At 36.6% G+C, this 21,223-nt stretch overlaps 2 protein-coding genes across 4 annotated transcripts; both read right to left on the reverse strand.

The window, feature by feature from the left end:
* Positions 1 to 122: 122 nt before the first annotated feature.
* Positions 123 to 3,277, reverse strand: LOC114355492 (uncharacterized). Of its 3 annotated transcripts, none has more exons than XM_028308355.1 (3): positions 3,162 to 3,277; positions 1,257 to 1,567; positions 123 to 427 (listed from the first exon to the last, which is right to left on the reverse strand). In XM_028308355.1, the coding sequence occupies exons 1-3, from the start codon at positions 3,202 to 3,204 to the stop codon at positions 323 to 325; spliced, it is 459 nt and encodes a 152-aa protein (XP_028164156.1). In that variant the 5' UTR covers positions 3,205 to 3,277; the 3' UTR covers positions 123 to 322. The 3 variants fall into 3 exon arrangements, with proteins under 3 accessions (XP_028164156.1, XP_028164157.1, XP_028164158.1); XM_028308356.1 differs by lacking the exon at positions 3,162 to 3,277 and adding an exon at positions 1,953 to 2,059; XM_028308357.1 differs by lacking the exon at positions 3,162 to 3,277 and adding an exon at positions 1,649 to 1,738.
* A 2,761-nt stretch (positions 3,278 to 6,038) lies between these two features.
* Positions 6,039 to 19,532, reverse strand: LOC114355498 (coiled-coil domain-containing protein 170). Its single transcript, XM_028308363.1, has 12 exons — positions 19,283 to 19,532; positions 17,746 to 17,835; positions 16,917 to 17,655; positions 15,445 to 15,617; positions 14,649 to 14,849; positions 12,688 to 12,831; positions 12,067 to 12,147; positions 11,451 to 11,555; positions 11,118 to 11,285; positions 8,328 to 8,578; positions 7,796 to 7,993; positions 6,039 to 6,272 (listed from the first exon to the last, which is right to left on the reverse strand). Exons 1-12 carry the CDS (start codon positions 19,358 to 19,360, stop codon positions 6,188 to 6,190), a joined length of 2,313 nt encoding a protein of 770 aa, XP_028164164.1. The 5' UTR covers positions 19,361 to 19,532; the 3' UTR covers positions 6,039 to 6,187.
* Between the last annotated feature and the right edge of the window lie 1,691 nt (positions 19,533 to 21,223).

The raw sequence follows: 21,223 nt of genomic DNA on the forward strand, positions 1-21,223 counted from the left end.
TTATTTTAATAATGCACTTTCTTATGACGTATCAGGCTCTAGCGGGCGTTGAGGTCCAGACAGCCAATGTTTATCAAATAAAATAAAAAGGAACATATATGAAACTAAGTGATTTATTTGAAAATATCTGAACTATACTTATTTATAAAATATGTCATGTTTAATTCAACACAGTTTTCTTTATGAACAAAGAAGTGGGTGAGAATTAACGATTAATTGCGTCCAGCGCTCCGGAAAATAATTATTTGTAACAAAAATTTTAGTTAACGAGATTCATTATTTTAATAAATAATAAACAAATACATGGAACCGTTTGTTGATGCTAATGTCCGTAGTAAGGATCGTGACCGTACTGGGGAGCGGGGTACTGTGCGCCTGCGCCTCCGTATTGGGGAGCTGGATATTGAGGCTGGTGGTATGAAGGAGCCTGGAAAAGAAAATAGTTACATCAGAATTATCGACAAAAAAAAAAACGTAAGACCTTAGTCAAGGAATCATTATACTCGTACGTTCATTTGGAATGCCAAAATAAAATAGAAACGAACTAGTGTTTTAACTTAGATTTTATATTAAGAAATGTATTGTTAAACAATATATTTTTAAACCGGCAGACAGTGGTGACTGAGTTTGTTGCGGCGCTTCTTCTCAGCACTTGCCAAATGTTTGTCTCGAAGCGCTGGTAGGGCAAAAAAAGAATGATACATGTATAGGCTCCTTAAGAGCATTTGACGATTTGCAAGAACTAATTTAATTAGTCTAAACAAATAAAGAAAATTTTTTTATAAGCAAAAGAAAAACTTAGTTGTTATAGAGTCGCTTAACTTCATATAAAAATCAATATGAAGACAAAAAAGAAAGTAAATAAAAGGTAAATAATACGTAAATAGGTAGATTAGTTTTTTCCAGTAATTAATACCAAGTGAGCATAATATCTATTTCTAACTTGTTACGTGTACTTAGGTAAGGATGTCAAAAAAAGATTATGCTTATTTACGAACACAATAAAGTACCAATATCGAAACGAAAATCCGGAAAAGCTCCGTTACTTAGCTCCGTCACTTACTTGATTAATATTGCGGATTCGGAAGCGGATTTTAATTTCTAAATGAATGTGGACATTTACATCATCTCGGTTTAGATACTGGCTGCTAGACATAGACGAGTCTTTGATTGTTTCTGCCTACTAATTACAAATTAATAGTCTGTTTTTAGTTATCAATGTGTTTCGGTCATGTAGTTTTAGAAATAAGTCTTACCTGGTAGCTATACGATGGCTTCTTCTTATCGTGATGATGATGCTTCAGCTCGCCCAAGTGATTTTCCAGCAAATCCTTCACCTTGATCTTGGTCGCCAGCATATTCGCTGCTAGTGCTTTGTCGAACGCCTTCAGTTCCTTGATCTTGGCTTTGATGGCCCAGAGTCCGTCTTTGACGAGGTCCAGCTTGTTGCCATCTTCCTCGTACTCATACTCATCGTGGTCGTAGGAGGGCGTGTCGTACGCAGCGCGGTACAAGTGCTGGTCATCTTCATCCAAATCCGCGAAGCGGGGGACGTTTCTTGACAGCACTGTAAATCAACGTAGTATAATTAGGTATTAAAATGAACCGAGATGAAAAAATGTGTATAGATAAAAGGTAATTCAGATAGTTTTACTACACCAAAAAGCGTAGGTTATTGCTAAAACGAAACGTCGCTATTCGACTAGCTTGAAATTAAAATTAAACTCAAAATTGCTTTAATAGATACAGGTCATATCGTTACAAATTCATTGTTTGTTCTAATTAAATTTCAAATAAGTACCTAGTACTTATTTAAATTTTGCACATTACTATTTGATTAACGTGCAAAATAACCTCATTAATCACGAGAAGGTAAATGTGCAAAGCCATATGAAAACCTGTATTGTTAATTTAGGAAAGCTAATTAAATTATCTTTATTGCTAGTACTTACCCGGGCTGAGCACCAGGATAAAGTACAATGCTTGACAGAGCATTTTGTGCACGAACTTACGATGTTCGCGTGCTAGCGATCTGATACGAAGTGCTGCGGCTGGTGGTTGAAATCTGCATCTGAATAAATATTTGTTTACCCTCCATATATAAAATTTATGGTCTACCGCCAGTTTTATACTCCCATATTTTGCTCGAACCAATGATTAAGAATAAAAACAAAAAGGAAGGTAGTAACAAACCCTGCTGGAAAGAAGACATTCATTTATTTTTAACTACCTACAGATGTGATTTGTCTCTTGTAAGTTTTGGAGTACTTATTATATTATTATTCTGTGGTTTTGGTTCTATTGTTTCTTCTCAGCATTTTTTTATATCATTCAAATAAATGCACCAGTTTTTCGAGATATAAATAAATCAAAGCGCGACAAAGTACCTACATTTTATATTAGTGTAATATAAGTGGTCTAGACGAGTGTCTGCAACCGGTTGTAATGGGTTGCACTTAGAGTAAAGGCAGATTAAAGATGTGTTTACATTGCGAATATACAATAGAAGTATCAATATAAAGACATAAAGCATACTCGTAGATTACAAGTAGGCAATGTAATCAATTTTTAGTACTTCATTTATAGTAGTTAGGTAATTATGTTTTTAGTCCACCCACAGTACCTACCAATTAACATGTTAATGACACCGTGTGAAACAGTCTTAATATTTACTTTTTGTAAAGTGATCTTATGTGAGATTACTTGTTTAAGCTGTGTAAATGTTAATTATGTTAAATTTTATACGACGAGTGCCCGCCGTACTTGTTTGTACGACAGACTCGTATAAAATACCTACTTATTTGTAACGTGTGTATGAAAATTAGATAATTTGGTTCTGAATCTGAGCTTTTATGTGCAAATAATTTAGCCATTATAATTAATCAATACTAAGTCGGAGTTGATAACACTCTCCGAAATATGAACGAGGATTATAATAATTATATTTTTACTAAAGACTATTTTGTTATTTTAACAAGATTAATAGTTACCATAAAAGACAGTAGGTAGCCTATTCAGTGTTTTAAACAACACAATATGATTGGAGCAATAAACGTTAATCTGTTTAATGTCTATCTATGGTTATCATCAATCTAATGCTAACTACCTAATTGTGTTGCATATAAGCAATTAAGNAAATTATCTTTATTGCTAGTACTTACCCGGGCTGAGCACTAGGATAAAGTACAATGCTTTACAGAGCATTGTGCACGAATTTACGATGTTCGCGTGCTAGCGATCTGATACGAAGTGCTGCGGCTGGTGGTTGAAATCTGTATCTGAATAAATATTTTTTTACCCTCCATATATAAAATTTATGGTGTACCACCAGTTTTATACTCCCATATTTTGCTCGAAAAAATGAGAAAGAATATAAAAACAAAAAGGAAGGTAGTAACAAACCCTACTGGCACAATTGCTGGAAAGAAGACAAATACATTTATTTTTAACTACCTACAGACAGATGTGATTTGTCTCTTGTAAATGTTGGTTCTATTGTTTCTTCTCAGCATTTCTTTATACCTATCATTCAAATAAATGCACCAGTTTATCGAGATATAAATCAAAGCGCGACAAAGTACATTTATATTAGTGCAATATAAGTGGTCTAGACGAGTGTCTGCAACCGGTTGTAATGGGTTGCACTTGGAGTAAAGGCAGATTAAAGATGTGTTTACATTGCGAATATACAATAGAAGTATCAATATAAAGACATCAAGCATACTCGTAGATTACAAGTAGGCAAAGTAATCAATTTTTAGTACTTCATTTATAATTATGTTTTAGTCCACCCACAGTACCAATTAACATGTTAATGACACCGTGTGAAACCGTCTTAATATTTACTTTTTGTAAAGTGCTCTTATGTGAAATTACTTGTTTAAACTGTGTAAATGTTAATTATGTTAAATTTTAATTTATACGACGCGTTTCATACTAACTTATCGAATTTGCAACGTATGTTAGTATGAAAATTAAGTAATTTGGTTTTAAATCTGAGCTTTTGTGTACAAATAATGCATCATTGTAATTAATCAATGGTACTAATTCGGAGTTTAACGTGGTTTAACACTCTCCGAAATATGAACGACTATTTTTTTATTTTAACACGATTAAATAGTTACCATCAAAGACAGTACCATATTTATTAACCCATTCAGTGTTTTAAACAACACAATATGATTGGAGCAATAAACGTTAATCTGTTTAATGTCTATCTATTGTTATCATCAATCTAATGCTAACTACCTAATTGTGTTGCATATAAGCAATTAATTAATACAATTCGCTCATTTGTCACTTCTCAGTTGTTTGAATATCAACGTATGTACTCGTATCATCGTACATATATCAAACAAAATTAAACTTAAGCTTGACTTACCTGTCTGTCCAGTTGTCGGCCCAGTTTTTTGATTCATAGTTAAAATAACAAATTGTTAAATTTTGCTACTAATGGTTAAATATTAACAAAATGTTAAGTAATAGTTAAAAAATGTATTAAAAGTCGAGCTAACCATTGGTCGAAAAACATTTTTTTCTGATATTTAACCACTTGTCATTTGACATCTGTCAAATTTGACCATTGGTTATTTTAACTACGAATCAAAAAACCGGGCCTATTAGCTTAGTCAAGTACGTAGTCTTAAGCAAATAGTAGAAATTAAATGAAACAGTAATTATTTTGTATTAGAGAGGAAAGTGACCAAATATGGAACACGTTAGTATCTTATTAGTAGAATTAATACATATAAATAAACTCGAAACGACAGTTCTACGCAATAAGTTTATTTATTAAACTATTCAATTTAAATAATTATAATCATAATTTTGCGTTTTGTTACTAAGTACCTAAAAGCGTAAGGTAGGTACGAGTAAAACAATTAGATTTGAAAAACTTAAATTCACAAATGGTTAAATTCACTTTTCAACCGACTTCAAAAAAGGAGGAGGTTCTCAATTCGACCCGTATGTTTTTTTTTCTATGTTTGTTACGCGATAACTCCGCCAATTATGAACCGATTTGAACAAATCTTTTTTCGGCGCACAGTGGTCTGNGGGTACATTTAAATAATAATTTAACACTTCTTTACTTCTACGTAGTCGTGATTTTTACAACCTAAAGAATATCCAACATTCCTACATTATAGACTAATTATTAATATTTTTTGGAAAGCAATTTCAGTGCTAATTTTAATCAAAATTATAATCAACGATTTAAGACTAAATGATTTTTAACTAAATTAACTATAATTATTAAATAGGGAAGACGGTATGTTATAAAAAGAATAAAAAATTAACCCATGATAAAGTAAACAGCAAACTTGTACAACATTATTCTGTACATACATACTTAAACATCAATATTTATTTTAATTAGTGGCAAAAAATAATGTATTCAAATTGAGGATTGGCTAGACACCAATCATGTATAGCAAATAATGATGATTTATCGTTTCAAGCGGTACATGACTTTTATACTCTAACGTCTAATTAGAACAATTACTTGGACCTCCGGTAGTCAATATATATATCAATTAAGGATTTTTTATTCTACTAGCAAGCCATGCATACAATAATTTGTTTGTTATGTACTACGTTATGAGTACCTATATCAATTTTGTATTGATTTTCAAGGTGGGTTAGCCTATATTTTATTGATTTATTTTAAACAATTATTTATAAACTGATAATAAACTAAAATAGGGCCAATCGTATTTGTGTGCTACATGTAGCAAGAAAAGTTCTAATCTAAAGAGAACTTAAGTTTCAGAGATCTAGAAACACCTATGTACTGTGTAACAATGCCTACTTTTAATAAACATAAGTAATTATTACTTACTAAATAACTATGAGTAGTACAATATGATATTAAGTTCATAACACCATTTTCTCTAGGGGTTGCATAAAATATCTAACAGCCTGTTAATAAAATAATTATTACTTTGAGCTTAACTTACCTAGATGTGGACTTTGGAGTTTGGACTACGGAAAAGCATAAAGATGCGAAAGCATTTGCTATATTTCTGAACAAGCTTGTATTTTATTGTTCAGTATGTAATTAACTATAATAAATAATTCATTTTAATAATGGCAGTTGACTGCTGGTGTCATGTCCCAATTAATCTTTATTAAGGATGTATATGACGTATCTTCATGGCCCTTAGAAGCGGGTCCGTCTCCGCGACTGTCACAAGGCGGCTCGCGCCTTATACAATTCGTCGTCGAGGTCGAACGCGGGGTCAGCGTACCCAGAATCGTCGTAGCGGAGCGACCTGAAACACAGGTGTTCTGTACATCTGTACTGGCTGGTCATGGTAACATTGTAAACAATTCTTAGCTCTGAAAGTATCGGGCGGGCATTTTCGTAGCAGCATGGGGTTGTCGTAGCAGAGTCTACGTGAGTGCTGTAGCAGCATCTAGTACTTTTATTACGCTATGTACTGCTTTATTAATGATAATTAGCTTACTATGAATATTTTTGCATTATATCTACATGTTTAATTTCTTTGTCAGATGGGCGGGCTTTGTAGCCATTGTAGCAGCGTAGGATTATCGTAGCAGCACATGGTTGCCGTAGCAGATACTACGCTCGTGTCGTAGCAGCTCGTAATATCATCGATGATTGCCCTGCTAAATGAACCTATCCTGCAGCTGACTTCTCTACTAATGTTAATGTTTACATTTCAGGTGTCCTGGTCCTGCACCTAGACGGCGGCGGCAAGCGCGAGGAGGCGCGTAAGAGCGCGGGGTCGTCGTAGCGGCGCGACACCACGTGAAGTCTCCTCCAGCTGACCAGTAGACTGCTCTATTACTGTTCATGTACCTGTCAGGTGTCCTGGTCCTGCACCTGGACGGCGGCGGCGAGCGCGAAATTGCCCTTTCGAATTCAAGACAGTGCAGTTTCCCATCAGTCTGCTTCGTAATGACTATAAACAAAGCTCAAAGTCAAACTCTAGGGACCTCTGCTTAAACTCCCATGAGTGCACAGAGGTAAGCAGGTAACCGCGTGTTATGCTCATAGTAATTTTCGATACAGAACCCCGTACATACGTCATACATATTATAGAAAGAAAACACCCAGACCAATACAAAAAAATATGTTTCTGAAATTTTAGTACGATATTTTTATTTATTAATAAACAAAGAGACTGAACAAAATTAATGCGCGTACCTACTGATTAATGTTATTAACCACATGCAAAGCTTCGTGAATTGCAACAACTATAATTTATTATAGGTCGGGTATACCCGATAGGTCGGGTGACGTAATCTTGAAATTCTTTAAGCCGGCGCAGAACTTCCAGAAGGTCAGGCGACGCCACGGCCACTTTGAATCGTGTTTACTTCTGCAGTTATATTTCATATTTATTCGATTCTAGATTATATTCCCAAAAAGTCTGTATCTAAGGTGTTTTAATTTGTATCACTTGGATATGATTTGTATTAGAAAGTGTTGTGAGTGTGACGCTTGAAGGGAAGGAAGTCGACCTGACCTAACCTAACCAACTGCGTATTTCTATACTATGTAGCTGGAAATTGTGGCGGGAGCTCTTTGGCGCGCTGTCTTCGGCGAAGAATTGCGCGCGCAGATTTTGACAGCGCGAAATACCTACTTTAGCAGAAATACCAAGCCTTAATTACTGTTCATGTACCTGTCAGGTGTCCTGGTCCTGCACCTGGACGGCGGCGGCGAGCGCGAGGAGGCGCGTAAGAGCGCGGGGTCGTCGTAGCGGCGCGACACCACGTGAAGTCTCCTCCAGCTGACCAGTAGACTGCTCTGTTACTGATCATGTACCTGTCAGGTGTCCTGGTCCTGCACCTGGACGGCGGCGGCGAGCGCGAGGAGGCGCGTAAGAGCGCGGGGTCGTCGTACCGTCGCGACACTACCGTGAAGTCGTGGTGTGCGTCGATGAGCTTCTGCAGCCGCGACACCATCTCGAAGTCTGATACTGATGCGGGCACCAGGATGCCGAGTAGCTTCGCGATCGAGTGCCTGAACAAATAGGCCAGTCTTTACTATTCTGGTATTGTGTAGCAGAACATTCGGAATCGAGATGAAAACTTTGCGATTAAGTGCCTGAATATGGGTCAGTTTTTGTTCTTCTTTTATATGTATAATGTAATAGAGTTTATTTGCAGTTATCTGTCTATTTTTCTGTTGTCTGAATAGGGTTGCATTAACAATTTACCTAATTACCTGCTTGTTTACATTTTTATAATAAAAATATACTTACTTTGCTGTTAAATTAATTCGAACGTTATTTTTATTAAAATAGGCAATGTAACTAAATTGAAATTAGATTTTTGGAGTTTTTAGTCATAGGTACCTGAAGCTGAGCAACTGAGCCTCCCTTCTCTGACACTCGGCCAGGGCTTCTTTAGTCCTGGCCAAATCATCCCTCAGCATAGCTATCTGGTGCTCAGTGGTGGTCCTCTCTTGCTCGAAGGTCTCTCCGGTAGCTCGCACTTGGTCCTTCAACACGTTGACCTTACGGTTGTATCTGGTCCGAAGTAACTCTGCCTCGTCCAATCTCTTTTGTAACTCCTCTATTTTACGGGCTTTTTCTAGAGCGGTAATCTGCAAAGAATAATACTGAAATTGGTGTTCAATTGTCGGAAAATACTCTGAAGAATCACTATTAAGCTCCTTTGATTTGAAAAATCCAGAGCTTTTGCTTACTCTAATTTCAAAAGAACCTACAGAAACAAACCAGAAATCAATTGTTTTTTAATATAAACTAGCTGACCCGGCGAACTTTGTTCCGCCTTAATGGCAATAAATAACGAGATAAAAAGTATCCTATGTCCTTCTTCTGGCTCTAAACTACCTCCCTGACAATTTTCAGCTAAATCGGTTCAGCCGTTCTTGAGTTATAAGTGGAGTAACTAACACGACTTTCTTTTATATAATAGATATGCAGTAATTCGTAAATACCAATACAAATAAATGAAAAAAATTAAGTATGTACTCGTACATTTTGATAAAACATAATTCATTGGTGTTTCCTTCACAATAATTGACTTGGAAGCACTTCTGTAATTAGGGGATCCTATCAGATTATTCGATTCATTCGCGTGAGCATTTAAAGGTCTCCATACATTACTCGGACAGTGTAATTTGATGATTTATTTATTTATCGGTTTACAAGGAAAGAGGTGTTGAACAGTTGAGCAAATACATTTACATTGACATGATTTAATGCTTTCATTGTTACTCTTAATTGTGTTGTACCTATACCTACTTAAAATAAGTACAGTAATTGCTTTCTTATCGAAATTACTTTAAGTTCCTATACGATATACCTGAGGGTAATTATGTCTAGTCTGGCAAGAGTCGGAAGTCAAGTGGTGGATTTGATACATTTATTTGAACTTTTTTTAAAATAGTAATCATAAAAAACACATACATAATTGTGAGAGAAACTGCCTTTCCCTATAATACATAGTAGTGTGAGCTGATTCGAATACCTTTTGCATAAAAAAATTATAGTGCGTCATTTAATCACCAATAAATAGCTACGCATTAGATCTTTATTAATTTTATTTGTTGGTTTACCAATGAGATCACGATTGTATTAAGTAAATTACTTTAGCCTTGCATTATATAAACTGTTCTAGTAAAATCCACTGGGCGTTGTTTTTATTTGCTACTTTTATTGATTCAATGACGTTTCATCTATGTGATTAACGGCTAGTAAACTTGTAGCTAGCTGTCTGTTTAATTAAATAATTGCTACTTGCTATCTAGAAGTTTATACAGACATACATAAACCGAATACTTTACGTTATTATAACGACTCATGTAGGTACTTATTTGTGGTAACTCCTTTATTTTGTGCCCGTAAATAATAATATATTGGAATACCTAGTCTCTGAAGATTATGTAACACAAAATAAAAAAAAATCTCTGCACGTGGAAACGATACCATATTTTAAAAGCTAGATAAAAATTATTATAATTAAATTAAAAATCTGTGATAATTTCGGCGGGTGGTCCAGTAATTGTCGTTGATTTATGAGCCTTAAAAGGAATTGAGCATGAACAAGCGTATTTCAATGGGCGATATCGTGCCTGTCATTTGTCGAGTTAGAAGACAATCGATCTGTTGAGTCACGTGGCTACGGCTGGGGTTAAAGGCTTGAAGGCACGGAATGATGCGCTAGAGGCAGTTGCAATTGAAAAGCACCGCACTCTGACTTTGCTTTATGACAATGATACAGCTTTTGTAGATAATTTTGCTTAAAGAAAAGCCGCAACTGTCCAATAATGTAAATGTACCTACTATGTTTCAGAACTTAGTCTTTAGATTGTGTACCTATGTTGTGTGCTGAAGACGATTTCTTGAGTGAGGTCAGATCGATTTACTTACTTACCTCTTTTTGGCCGCATACTCCCAGTGTTGGTCTTGTATTGCTACAGCGAATCGAGCCATCTACAGACAGATAGTCGTTTTGCCCCACCAGTTTCTTGCTGCACGCCACTGCTTTAGCATGCTTTGCATGGATCATGCTAGAGATGTAACACTACCAGCATTTCCTGGGTCTACTTTGTATTCAGCAGTATCAGCGAGCTGCGCGGTAATGTCCTGTATCGGCTTGCGCGCGTCAGTCATCTGCACTGACAGCTTGTCGTGCTGTCGAGCCATTTTTCGCTCTTTTTTAAGATAAGATAAGAAGATAAGAAAACCCTAGAGATCTCACGTTAAATGGTATACTACTACCACGCCCTAGGTCTACCTTGTATTCAGCAGCATCAGCGAGCTGCACGTTGAGGTCCCGTATCTGTGCTCGCGCTTCAGTGAGCTGCACAGACAGCTTGTCGCACTGCCGCGCCAGTTTGTAGCTGCGCGCCCTTGCATTATCATGGTGCTCCTAATGGTACGTTTCTCCTGTTAGATGGAATTCTACTACCATGCCCTAGGTCTACCTTGTATTCAGCAGCATCAGCGAGCTGCGCGTTGAGGTCCCGTATCTGTGCTCGCGCTTCAGTGAGCTGCACAGACAGCTTGTCGCACTGCCGCGCCAGTTTGTAGCTGCGCGCCCTTGCATTATCATGGTGCTCCTAATGGTACGTTTCTCCTGTTAGATGGAATTCTACTACCATGCCCTAGGTCTACCTTGTATTCAGCAGCATCAGCGAGCTGCGCGTTGAGGTCCCGAATCTGCGCGCGCGCGTCAGTGAGCTGCACAGACAGCTTGTCGCACTGCCGCGCCAGCTTCTTACTACGCGCCACCGCTTCATCGCGCTCCGCTTGAAGCACGGTCCGGACACGGGAGCTCTCCTCCTGTATGTATGCAATAGTGTAGCCTCTTGGTCATGTAGAGTCAAATGTTACTTTTATGAAGTAGGTCTGAGTTTTCGTATCATGCGTATTCAAAATATCTATTTAGAAGTAAATTATGGAAAACCCATAAAAGTGGGTTCATCGTGTAAAAGAAATGGTTTCTACCTGTATGCTCAGTTTACGCCGCAGAAGGTCTAAATGCAAGTCTTTTCTTTGCAATTGTTCTCTTAAAATCCTTATCCTTCGCTGAAGTTGGTAAACAACGGCTGTCTGCAAAATGATTACGATAGTGATATTGATAGTGAAGAAAATGTTAATCGAATTACAAACTGGATGGTGTAAGATATTCTGACCTACGTGTTACGAATATACCATTAATCAATGATGAGATATAAATACTTATTTACGAGAAAACTAAATGATGATGACAATACGCAGCCTAATTAATACACAAATCCAACCTAAATAGGCAATTTATTACGCTAAAAACCTGTTTTTAAAATCATCAGGCACACGCGTGATGGATGCGTTTTACTATTCAAAAAGATACAGTAAATGCAATTTTAAAAATAGTAAGTTACGTCATTAACAAGTTGGTATGATTGGTTTCGAATTGCATGATGCATTTGTAGGTCTAATTTAGATAGTGCGGGCGGAATCTACAAAAAAACCAAACTATGTGTCGATATCAAACTATTATGTGAAAGATATTAATTGCTATTTTACGAGACCTACGCCAATAATGACTAGGACATGCCAATCGGAATGATGCACATCTTACTTCTTTAAGATAAGGCAAGTCATGGAATGATCTTTCTCTGCGGAGCCTTGGCAGCGTGCCGTAGTATCCGTAGTATAGCAGCTACACAAAACACACACACGTTAACACAAACACATACCGTTAAGAATGTATACTTACCTATAATATATATTGATATTAATTCTAAGGAAAGGTTGCTTTATATACATTTTAATTTACACATATATTAACATTGAATAACTTGATAAATGACACCGTTATACAGGGCGATTATAATTTCTATTATTTACACAAGAAAGAAAAATATTACACTTAGATATAATATTTAAAACACATTACAGAAATACCTACATCACTATCATAAACCATTTTAAAAAAATAATGCAAGTGAGCAATACTGCTGTATTTAATCGATGTTCAGATTCTACTTATTCAAAACCTTTGATTTAAATTTTAGATAAATATTTAGACACAGACAAAAGTGAAACGTAACAAACAAAGGTACAGTCAATCCGTAGTAAGCCAGTGCTATTTGCTAAGTAACCAATATGACTGCTGCAGAAAGCGACATCCCATACTTATATTGATCATTGTTTAGTATTCGCGATTCGCGCAGCAACTGGCGTGCCGCGAGCGACTGACCTTGTCAACAATTTTATCGCTCTCGAGCCTAGCGAGTTGCTCGGCGCGGTGGATTATCGACTCGGTGTGCAGCTCGATGCCGATGTCCTGGGTCAACTCATCCATATTTAGCGTTCTGCTCAGCCGCTCGAGGAATGCCACGAACTGTAACAATGATCGTTGGTGAAACTTTTCCGCCATCGCCCGCACGCTCGCCCGTAAATCAGATCACGTCAGCCCGATAACGGACTCACAATGCGACATGTCATAAAAGCTGTTTCTTTTTCTGCATTGAAATGTGGGAATGTGGTTATGTTAGCCTCGTTAAGCTCTACTTTAAAAGTGTTTTGCTTTTTCTACCCATTTAAATAGAACACATATTTAAATGGGTAGGAAATTACACATTTTACTACCCACTTGAAAACTATTATCTTGCTAATTGTGTTATTACATAGGTAATTAGGTATGTTTATTGATACATTAATAACCATGTCATGTGCTTTATGACAGTAAGCTACTTTAACATACCTACCTATATCGCATAGCAAACGAAATGCAAATCGACTTTAAGTTTTTTACAACGACAAGCCAAGCTTTAGTACGATTAGGTAGTTAACTTTCTGTCCTTGCTAAATACGATTATAAGTAAATTGTTCAAGGTTTTCGTAAGTCGGTGTTTATAGCTTCCGGAAAATCCAGGCTAGTGACTACTTACGTGCTGGAATTCGAATCCTTCGCAATTGCTGCGAATAAGAACGAGTTTCTTAATTATTTGCTAACTAAGGGCGAAAGTTGATTATAAAAAACTCAAAAAAGATAAGTTTTTAGTTGTTACGATACCTAGGGAAAAGGTTGTTTGGTCCAATTATTTTGAATAAATCTGTACTGCTTAGTGTTAAGTATTTTGAATGATTAAAAATTTTTATAAAGGGTTGAATGCCGTTGTTAGTCTGTATTAAATGAAACGCATAATAGGTAGAGTATTTTAAAGTTTTATAGAATGTGTAGGCAGGTACTTACTTATTTCTATTGACTCTAATATAGATTAAGTTTGTTCGTGCAGGCGAGCCATGCGGCCCAGCTGTTGCGAGAGCGTCTTTTTGTTGACTAAGTATGATAAAAAAAGTGGACGTTATTCGGCTGAAACGTCGAAGGAAATTATATTTACCTACGTTGGCCTTATCTTTCCTGAGCAAGTCTCGGGATAGTCATAGGGATAACTTGTCGTAGAGAGCGTCTATTTTCTGGATAACTAACTATGATAAAGAAAGAAAATGCATTTACGTTAGCCTTATCCTTTCTTAACGAGTCCCGGCACAGCTCCACGGCGTTGAGCTCGGCCTCCAGCTTGTGCAGCTTGCCCTCCAGCATATTGCGACTCTAGCTATAACTTGTCGTAGAGAGCGTCTATTTTCTGGATAACTAACTATGATAAAGAAAGGAAATGCATTTACGTTAGCCTTATACTTTCTTAACGAGTCACGGCACAGCTCCACAGCGTTGAGCTCGGCCTCCAGCTTGTGTAGCTTGTCCTCCAGTTTGTGCAGCTTGCCCTCCTGCATATTGCGACTCTAGGGATAACTTGTCGTAGAGAGCTTCTATTTTCTGGATAACTAACTATGATAAAGAAAGAAAATGCATTTACGTTAGCCTTATCCTTCCTGAGCGAGTCCCGACACAGCTCCACGGCGTTGGAGCTCGGCCTCCAGCTTATGCAGCTTGCCCTCCAGCATATTGCGACTCTAGGGATAACTTGTCGTAGAGAGCGTCTATTTTCTGGATAACTATGATAAAGAAAGAAAATGCATTTACGTTAGCCTTATCCTTTCTTAACGAGTCTCGGCACAGCTCCACGGCGTTGAGTTCGGCCTCCAGCTTGTGCAGCTTGCCCTCCAGCATATTGCGACTCTAGGGATAACTTGTCGTAGAGAGCGTCTATTTTCTGGATAACTAACTATGATAAAGAAAGAAAATGCATTTACGTTAGCCTTATCCTTTCTTAACGAGTCTCGGCACAGCTCCACGGCGTTGAGTTCGGCCTCCAGCTTATGCAGCTTGCCCTCCAGCATATTGCGCTCGTCTTCGAGGATGCGCACGCGCGTGGTCGCCTGGTCGTGCAGGTGCGCCGTGCGGCCCAGCTGTTGCGACTCTAGGGATAGCTTGTCGCGGAGAGCGTCTATTTGCTGGATAATTAATGAATAAATTAGTCAAGTATAGTTTTTTAAAGCTAACGTAAAAATAAGCCTTTGCTTCTTGAAAAAATCCATTTGCTGGGTATTAAACTCGATGAATATTAGTGTTTTTAAATAAAGTTACTTATAAAAAGGCACTTAAAGATTTTGTATCTTGAGAAAATGAGGGGCAGAGATTTACGACAAACCATGTTTTCTTTTCTAGATAATGGCACATGAGTAGGTAAATATTGCACTATTTAATTATTACGTCTTTATGTTTTATCAAATATTTTTATGCAGATTCAAATCAAGGATAAATGATTGCATTCTGTCTCAACTTTTTTTTAAATTATTACGTTAAAAACATACCTTTTATACTTATATGTTTTTTAAGTAAATAAATGTTAAATTACAGACTCCATTATTATTATCTTTCGACTGGTGATTATCAAAATGAAATTGTCGAATAAAGGTCTTAAGCAGTTGAATAAATACGTCGTAAACCATAAGATAATCCAGCTTCTAGTAGCTTATAGACACAACTCGATTTAAATATTATAAAATGATACCACTTGTTAACCTTTTCAGTTACCTATCGACTTACCACTGACTTATCTTTATTGTCACTTAATATTTCCCGAATCCTGTCCTTGATAGTGCTTTCATGGGCTTCTACAAATCTTGTGGGAAGACTAAGTAAAATTGCTATTGATTCCATGGTATTACGGAATTCTGTTTGTAGTCTTTGATTCTTCTCATCTCTGTGTCTAAGGTCCTCTGAAATAATTTTAATGATAATATGTAATATTGTACCTACTACAATAAAGATTATACAGTGTGAGTCACGTTAAAGTGTACATATGAAAATAGATAAAACTAGACCTGTTTTTATCGACAAAAAAGAGGTCAAAAATTTTTTGAGATTTTTTTTAAATTTTTTATAGATTTTTTTTTCTTCCAATTACTTATTGTAAAGAAAACGTAATAACTTTTAAACTAAGCGGTATATCCTAATAAAATAAAAACAGTAATAATGCTAAATAACAGGCGATACTAAAAAAATACATAAAATACACAAAAAAGGCCAAAAAATAATAAAAAATTATACTTTTTGAAAAAAATATGCTTAAAAATTCGTGTTTTTTTGGTTATTTGATAAATTTCTCCAAAAAATGCCCCATAACCGGTAGTTTTTATTACTTTGTATTGTTCTCTATCGTATTATCTTTGTAAAACCAAAAATCGCATGTCTCTATCCCTATTACAACATTTGCTATGATCGTTTGAACAAAGGCCTGCCACAACATTATTCTCCGCTACAGGTAGAGACAATTTTAATTGTAACTAAAATGGTTATTTTACTTCGAAATCTTTTGTTGTTATTTGAAATCTAACTTGTCTTTATCAAAATTACAAATCTAGAGCCATTTTCAGTTTTGTTGTTAACGAAGCATTGAATGGCGCGCCCGGAGAGGCTTAGTTCAAACGATCATTGCAAACGTTGTGATAGGGATAGAGACATGCGATTTTTGGTTTTACGAAGGTAATACGATAGAGAATAATACAAAGTAATAAAAACCACCAGTTATAGGGGCATTTTTTGGAGAAATTTATCAAATAACCAAAAAAACACGAATTTTTAAGCAGATTTTTTTCAAAAATTATCATTTTTTATTATTTGTTGGCCTTTTTTGTGTATTTTATGTATTATTGCCTGTTATTTAGCATTATTACTGTTTTTATTTTATCAGGATATACCGCTTAGTTTAAAAGTTATTACGTTTTCTTTACAATAAGTAAAATTGGAAGAAAAAAAATCTCAAAAAAATTTTGACCTCTTTTTTGTCAATAAAAATAGGTCTAGTTTCATCTATTTTCATATGTACACTTTAACGTGACTCACACTGTATAATTACCTACATAATATTTAAAGTCGCAAAAAATTCGTGCGTGAATAAGTATTTACACACGGAAATTAAATTGAATTTCACGAAAAAAATATGAAGACCATATTATTCATTACCTATACCAACTTGATAGGAGTAAAAATGTAAAATCTACAAAAAAAAAACTTACCTTTTAACTGGACTATTATTGCTTCATTCTGATTCACATTGTCAGTGACGACATTTAAGTTCTTTGAACAATGAGATAGCTTTTCTCGCGCTTCGTGTAGCTCCCGCTCAATGACCCTATTTTGCACGGACAAAGACTCTTTCTCTTGTTTCAGCCTCTCGGTCTCTAAGATTTGTGATGAGAGCTGTCGCTGTAACATATCTTTATCAGCATTTGATCTCTCTAAAGCATCTCTACAACTTCTGAAATCTTGTTCAACAGACGATAAATTTTCAGTGGTGTTCAAGCATTTATTCTTTAATCTGGAAATTTCTTGAACTAGCTCTGCTGCTTTTATGATGAGACTTTCAGGGGAGTGCGTGTGTGTCGTATCACAAAAATCAGCGTCCAGAGCGGCGGACATGCGTCGCACTAGATCATGGAACTGACATCTTGCATTTTCCTTTTGTTGTTCTTCGTTGTGGCATTCTAGCTCAAGTGTTCGTAGTTTCTTTTCCATATCTTTAATTTTATCTTCGTAGTATCGGTTGTCTCTTTGCAAGGTTTGCACGGTAAGATCACATCTCCCCTGAGACGCTTGTAGATTCCGATGTATCTCTTCAAGGTCATGAATTTTCTTTCTGAGCGAGGATATAATTGCATTTTGGCGGGCATTTTGCTCACGTAGATGGTCTATTTCCACCTGTTGTTCTAATATTCTTTGGTCTCGAGAAAGCATTTGGTTTTTTAAATCACTATTCTGAAAATGTAAAATTGAAACATAAGAAAATTAAGTATATTAAATGATTAACTAATTTAATGAAATAGTATTTAGGTTTGCACTATCCACCTCCGAAATTAATTTATCTCGTTTGTACTGCAATCCAGCAAGATCACTCCTCAGTGCTGTGATGATATCATTACCAGTGTCGGCCTCCATCTGAACAAATTAAATAATATCACTTCAAATCTTATTCACTGTGAATCTAAGAAACTTTAAAAAAACCACCATAAACTTCCGCAAGTCACAGATATTTGGGAAACTCACAAAACGCCATGATTATTAGCCTTTTAGTTCCGATCAAGAAGAAACAATTTTGTGTGGCGTGCAAAAGACGACTACCTACTGAATGTAAGTACTTTATGTTGGAAGCGTAGCGTGATAGGGGTCGCTATTTCAGGCCCGTGAAGAGTCACGATATCCCGTTGCTCAGTAGGAACCTGCCAGTAGATAATTTACATGAAACCGCCTTTGTGCCCCATCAAATTACTGCTGCGTTTACCAGATCGGTTAGATAACGAGGTCGCGGTGTATGTTACGATTCCATAAATAGCTATAGACATAGAGACAATCATTGAAAAATTACTTTGTGAGGAAGGGACGTAATTCTGACCTGGAATTTAATTCATTTACTTATAGCTAAGCTTATACAATTCAGAGCAAGCCGTGCGAGGTACGAATTTACCCCAAACATCGACTAATAAATTTACAAACTGAAGGTGCATTTATTATCTTGCGTACCTACTATCATTTCTTCATTTTAAATGGCTACAAAGTAATTATGACTGGAATGGAAAATTGAGCTGAAATAAAGCTTCGATTTATACGAGTAAGTGTTGTTCAAATGGATGCGAAGACGAAGAACTAGGTAAATAGGATACCTAATATTTAGGTCCTTCATATAAGAAATTCATCATCATCATTTCAGCCACAGGACGTCCACTGCTAAACATAGGCCTCCCCCAATGACTTCCACAAAGAAGAACTTACTTCGTCTTAATTACTTATAGTGAATAAATTATGTGCGAGCAACATTTATAAGACCTAAGTAAGTAGGCCATGAAAATAGGTACCTACCTATGGCCACTTTATTTCCTCGAAAATTGTAATAGAAATTGTATATGGTATTTTTCTTGGTCCACCTAACACATGAATTGCACGAAAAACTGGGCAGGTAAGTAGGTATCCATGAACAGTCAAACATTTCATTTCATCCGTTCCGTTCCGTTTTCCACCCGTTCCGTTCCAAGCTCTAAGCTCATGCCTTAACCTAACCTAACGCTTTGCTAAAAATCCCGCGTGTGATTTTTTTACCAAAGTTATGACCTAGCTATTGCAGTTGCACTGCACATCTGCACCCACATTGGATGAATCTCCATTGCATTTACCTACTAAATAGTGGTTAGTAACTTAAAATGTTGATATTTGAAAATTCTTATAAATAGCACCTAAATAGGACATACTTGTAAGTAAATAATGAAATCAAAATTGTACGTAAATTTTCAGGTAGTATAACATGGCATAAACAATAAGTTTCAATAACATGCCCCTAAAGCACGCCTAAAGTAACTGTCAAGCAAGAAAGTTGTAATGAGTGAGTACTCACCTCAGTAGGTGTTTTGCTGCACAATGCTTCATAAATTTTCCAATCTTCAGTCTCGTCTTTCCCTTTTTCCTCCTCCATATCGCACGTTTCCAGGTTACTTCGCTGTAGCGCGATGTTTTTCAGGCCTTGCTCTTTGCACCGTTCGCGTTGCCACGGTGTGTTCAACGTAAACACGAAAATCGATTTTACTTTCCGTCAGAAACAACTTTTGTTCCCTTAATTGCGCTATTTTCAGTTTAAGATTAATGGTATTTTTTCAATGGCGTTTTGCTAAACAATAAGGTAATGTTAAGTATCATTTGTTTTAGACGATACGAAAGTAATTATTAGGTAAATTGTCATTTTGACATAGCATTTTCATAGAAAATAAGAAAACCCATGTAGAAAATTCATAATTCTATTATGTTAAATTTTAGTTTTTCTCAGGAACAACAAATCTTAAAATGTGTGTAGTTTGAGACTATTATTACTATTGTATCCAAATACTTATTTGTTTAGTTGTTTATAGGATGTAATAAGTGCGCGCATTACACGGCTGGCCGCGTGACGAAATCTCTACTACATTATTATAAATGCTGCCAAAGAAAAATGCCTGTAAGAAGAGCTGAGCGAGATGAAGGTCATTTTGAAACATCTATTATTACAGTCGAGCGGAAATGACAAGAGGACAAAGATTAAAAAAACGACGCTGAAAAAGTATAAAACAAGATTTTCAGAATACTGAACTGAACAAAGTTGCTAATGTATTATTGTCAAAGTGCTACGATAGGTACGAGTAGGTATATGTAACGTGTGACTACGCCTTTCCAAACATGAAAATTACTATGCAACTACATTAGTAACTTTTTTCAGTCCAGCTTATGCTTATGGCCTGGGGGGAGGGGCAAGCCTTACCCAGCTTCTGGCCTGGGGGGAACCCAGCTTATGCTTATGGGCTGTGGGAGGGGCTAGCCTTACCCAGCTTCTGGCCGAGGGGGAAGTCATGCCCAGCTAATGACCTGGGAAGAGGAGGGGGGCGGGGGAGTCATACCCAGCTTCTAGGCTAAGATTAAATAGGAGGGAGCAGCTGTCCTTTCCTGCAGCAGCTGGTCCGCCCATGGGAACGGCGAAAAGATAGGTAGGTACGTAGGTTTAACTCGGAAAAACTAAATAACAGGTAGGTATTGCGTGTACATCGAAATGATCTGCATAGAAATGTCTTGTAGCCTAGGCAGAGTGTATCTGCCTCAGCTATACCTTATTGTTAGAAGTAAATAAATTAATACTTATACATTTTTATATTTTACTTGGAAGAAGATATGACTCTAACAACACTTATGAACACTTTATTTTCATCTTAACTGACAGTTAAATATTTGCAACAATATTTCTGTTAGATGTAGGGTAGGTATACTTAACATTGATGAAACAAACGCTGGCTGTAACAGCGTATTACACTTGAAAATTTCGACGGGTTCATCCAGTGTCTAAGTAGCTCAGTTGGAAGAGCAGTCGCCCGGCAAGCGGAAGGTCGTGGGTTCAATTCCCGCCTTAGGCAGTTCGATTTTTTCAAGTTATTTATAATTTTCAAATTAGTTTGAGATGCGACTCTAAAACGCTAAAAATTTAATAACTATAGTTTAGAAGTTACGAGTGAACAGATGAACATACATACATAGCCTGTCAAAATCATAACCCCTCCTTTTGCTTTGCCGTAGTCGGGTAAAAATGAGAGCTCGCTCACCAAATACTCCCGAACTCTTTCTCGGTGGAAAATCCAATCCTATTTATAAGCACACGAAGACCGCTCCTGGACATCCCTAATTCCCTCTTTGGTGGTGGAAAAACTGGCTTAAGATTTGGTCAAAACCATCGCGTCCAGCCTGCACTCGCGTTCCAGACGTTTATTTTGAAAAAATGATTTTACGTGACATGAAGCCACGCACGAGCAGGTGGTGCATA

This window comes from Ostrinia furnacalis, unplaced genomic scaffold (genome assembly GCF_004193835.3).
Source record: "Ostrinia furnacalis isolate ACB-3 unplaced genomic scaffold, ASM419383v2 OfSCF2414, whole genome shotgun sequence".
NCBI lineage: Eukaryota > Metazoa > Arthropoda > Insecta > Lepidoptera > Crambidae > Ostrinia > Ostrinia furnacalis.

Bases quoted from the DNA above. Each gene is read 5' to 3' on its own strand.
- LOC114355492 (XM_028308355.1), bottom strand. From the start codon at position 3,204: ATGCTCTGTAAAGCATTGTACTTTATCCTAGTGCTCAGCCCGG. The intron at 1,568-3,161 runs GTAAGTACTAGC...GTTGATTTACAG, and splicing joins TATCCTAGTGCTCAGCCCGG to TGCTGTCAAGAAACGTCCCC. The intron at 428-1,256 runs GTAAGACTTATT...TTTCTTTTCCAG, and splicing joins AGCCATCGTATAGCTACCAG to GCTCCTTCATACCACCAGCC.
- LOC114355498 (XM_028308363.1), bottom strand. From the start codon at position 19,360: ATGGAGGAGGAAAAAGGGAAAGACGAGACTGAAGATTGGAAAATTTAT. The intron at 14,850-15,444 runs GTAAGTCGATAG...TTAATTATCCAG, and splicing joins ACAATAAAGATAAGTCAGTG to CAAATAGACGCTCTCCGCGA. The intron at 11,286-11,450 runs GTAGAAACCATT...GCATACATACAG, and splicing joins GGCGTAAACTGAGCATACAG to GAGGAGAGCTCCCGTGTCCG.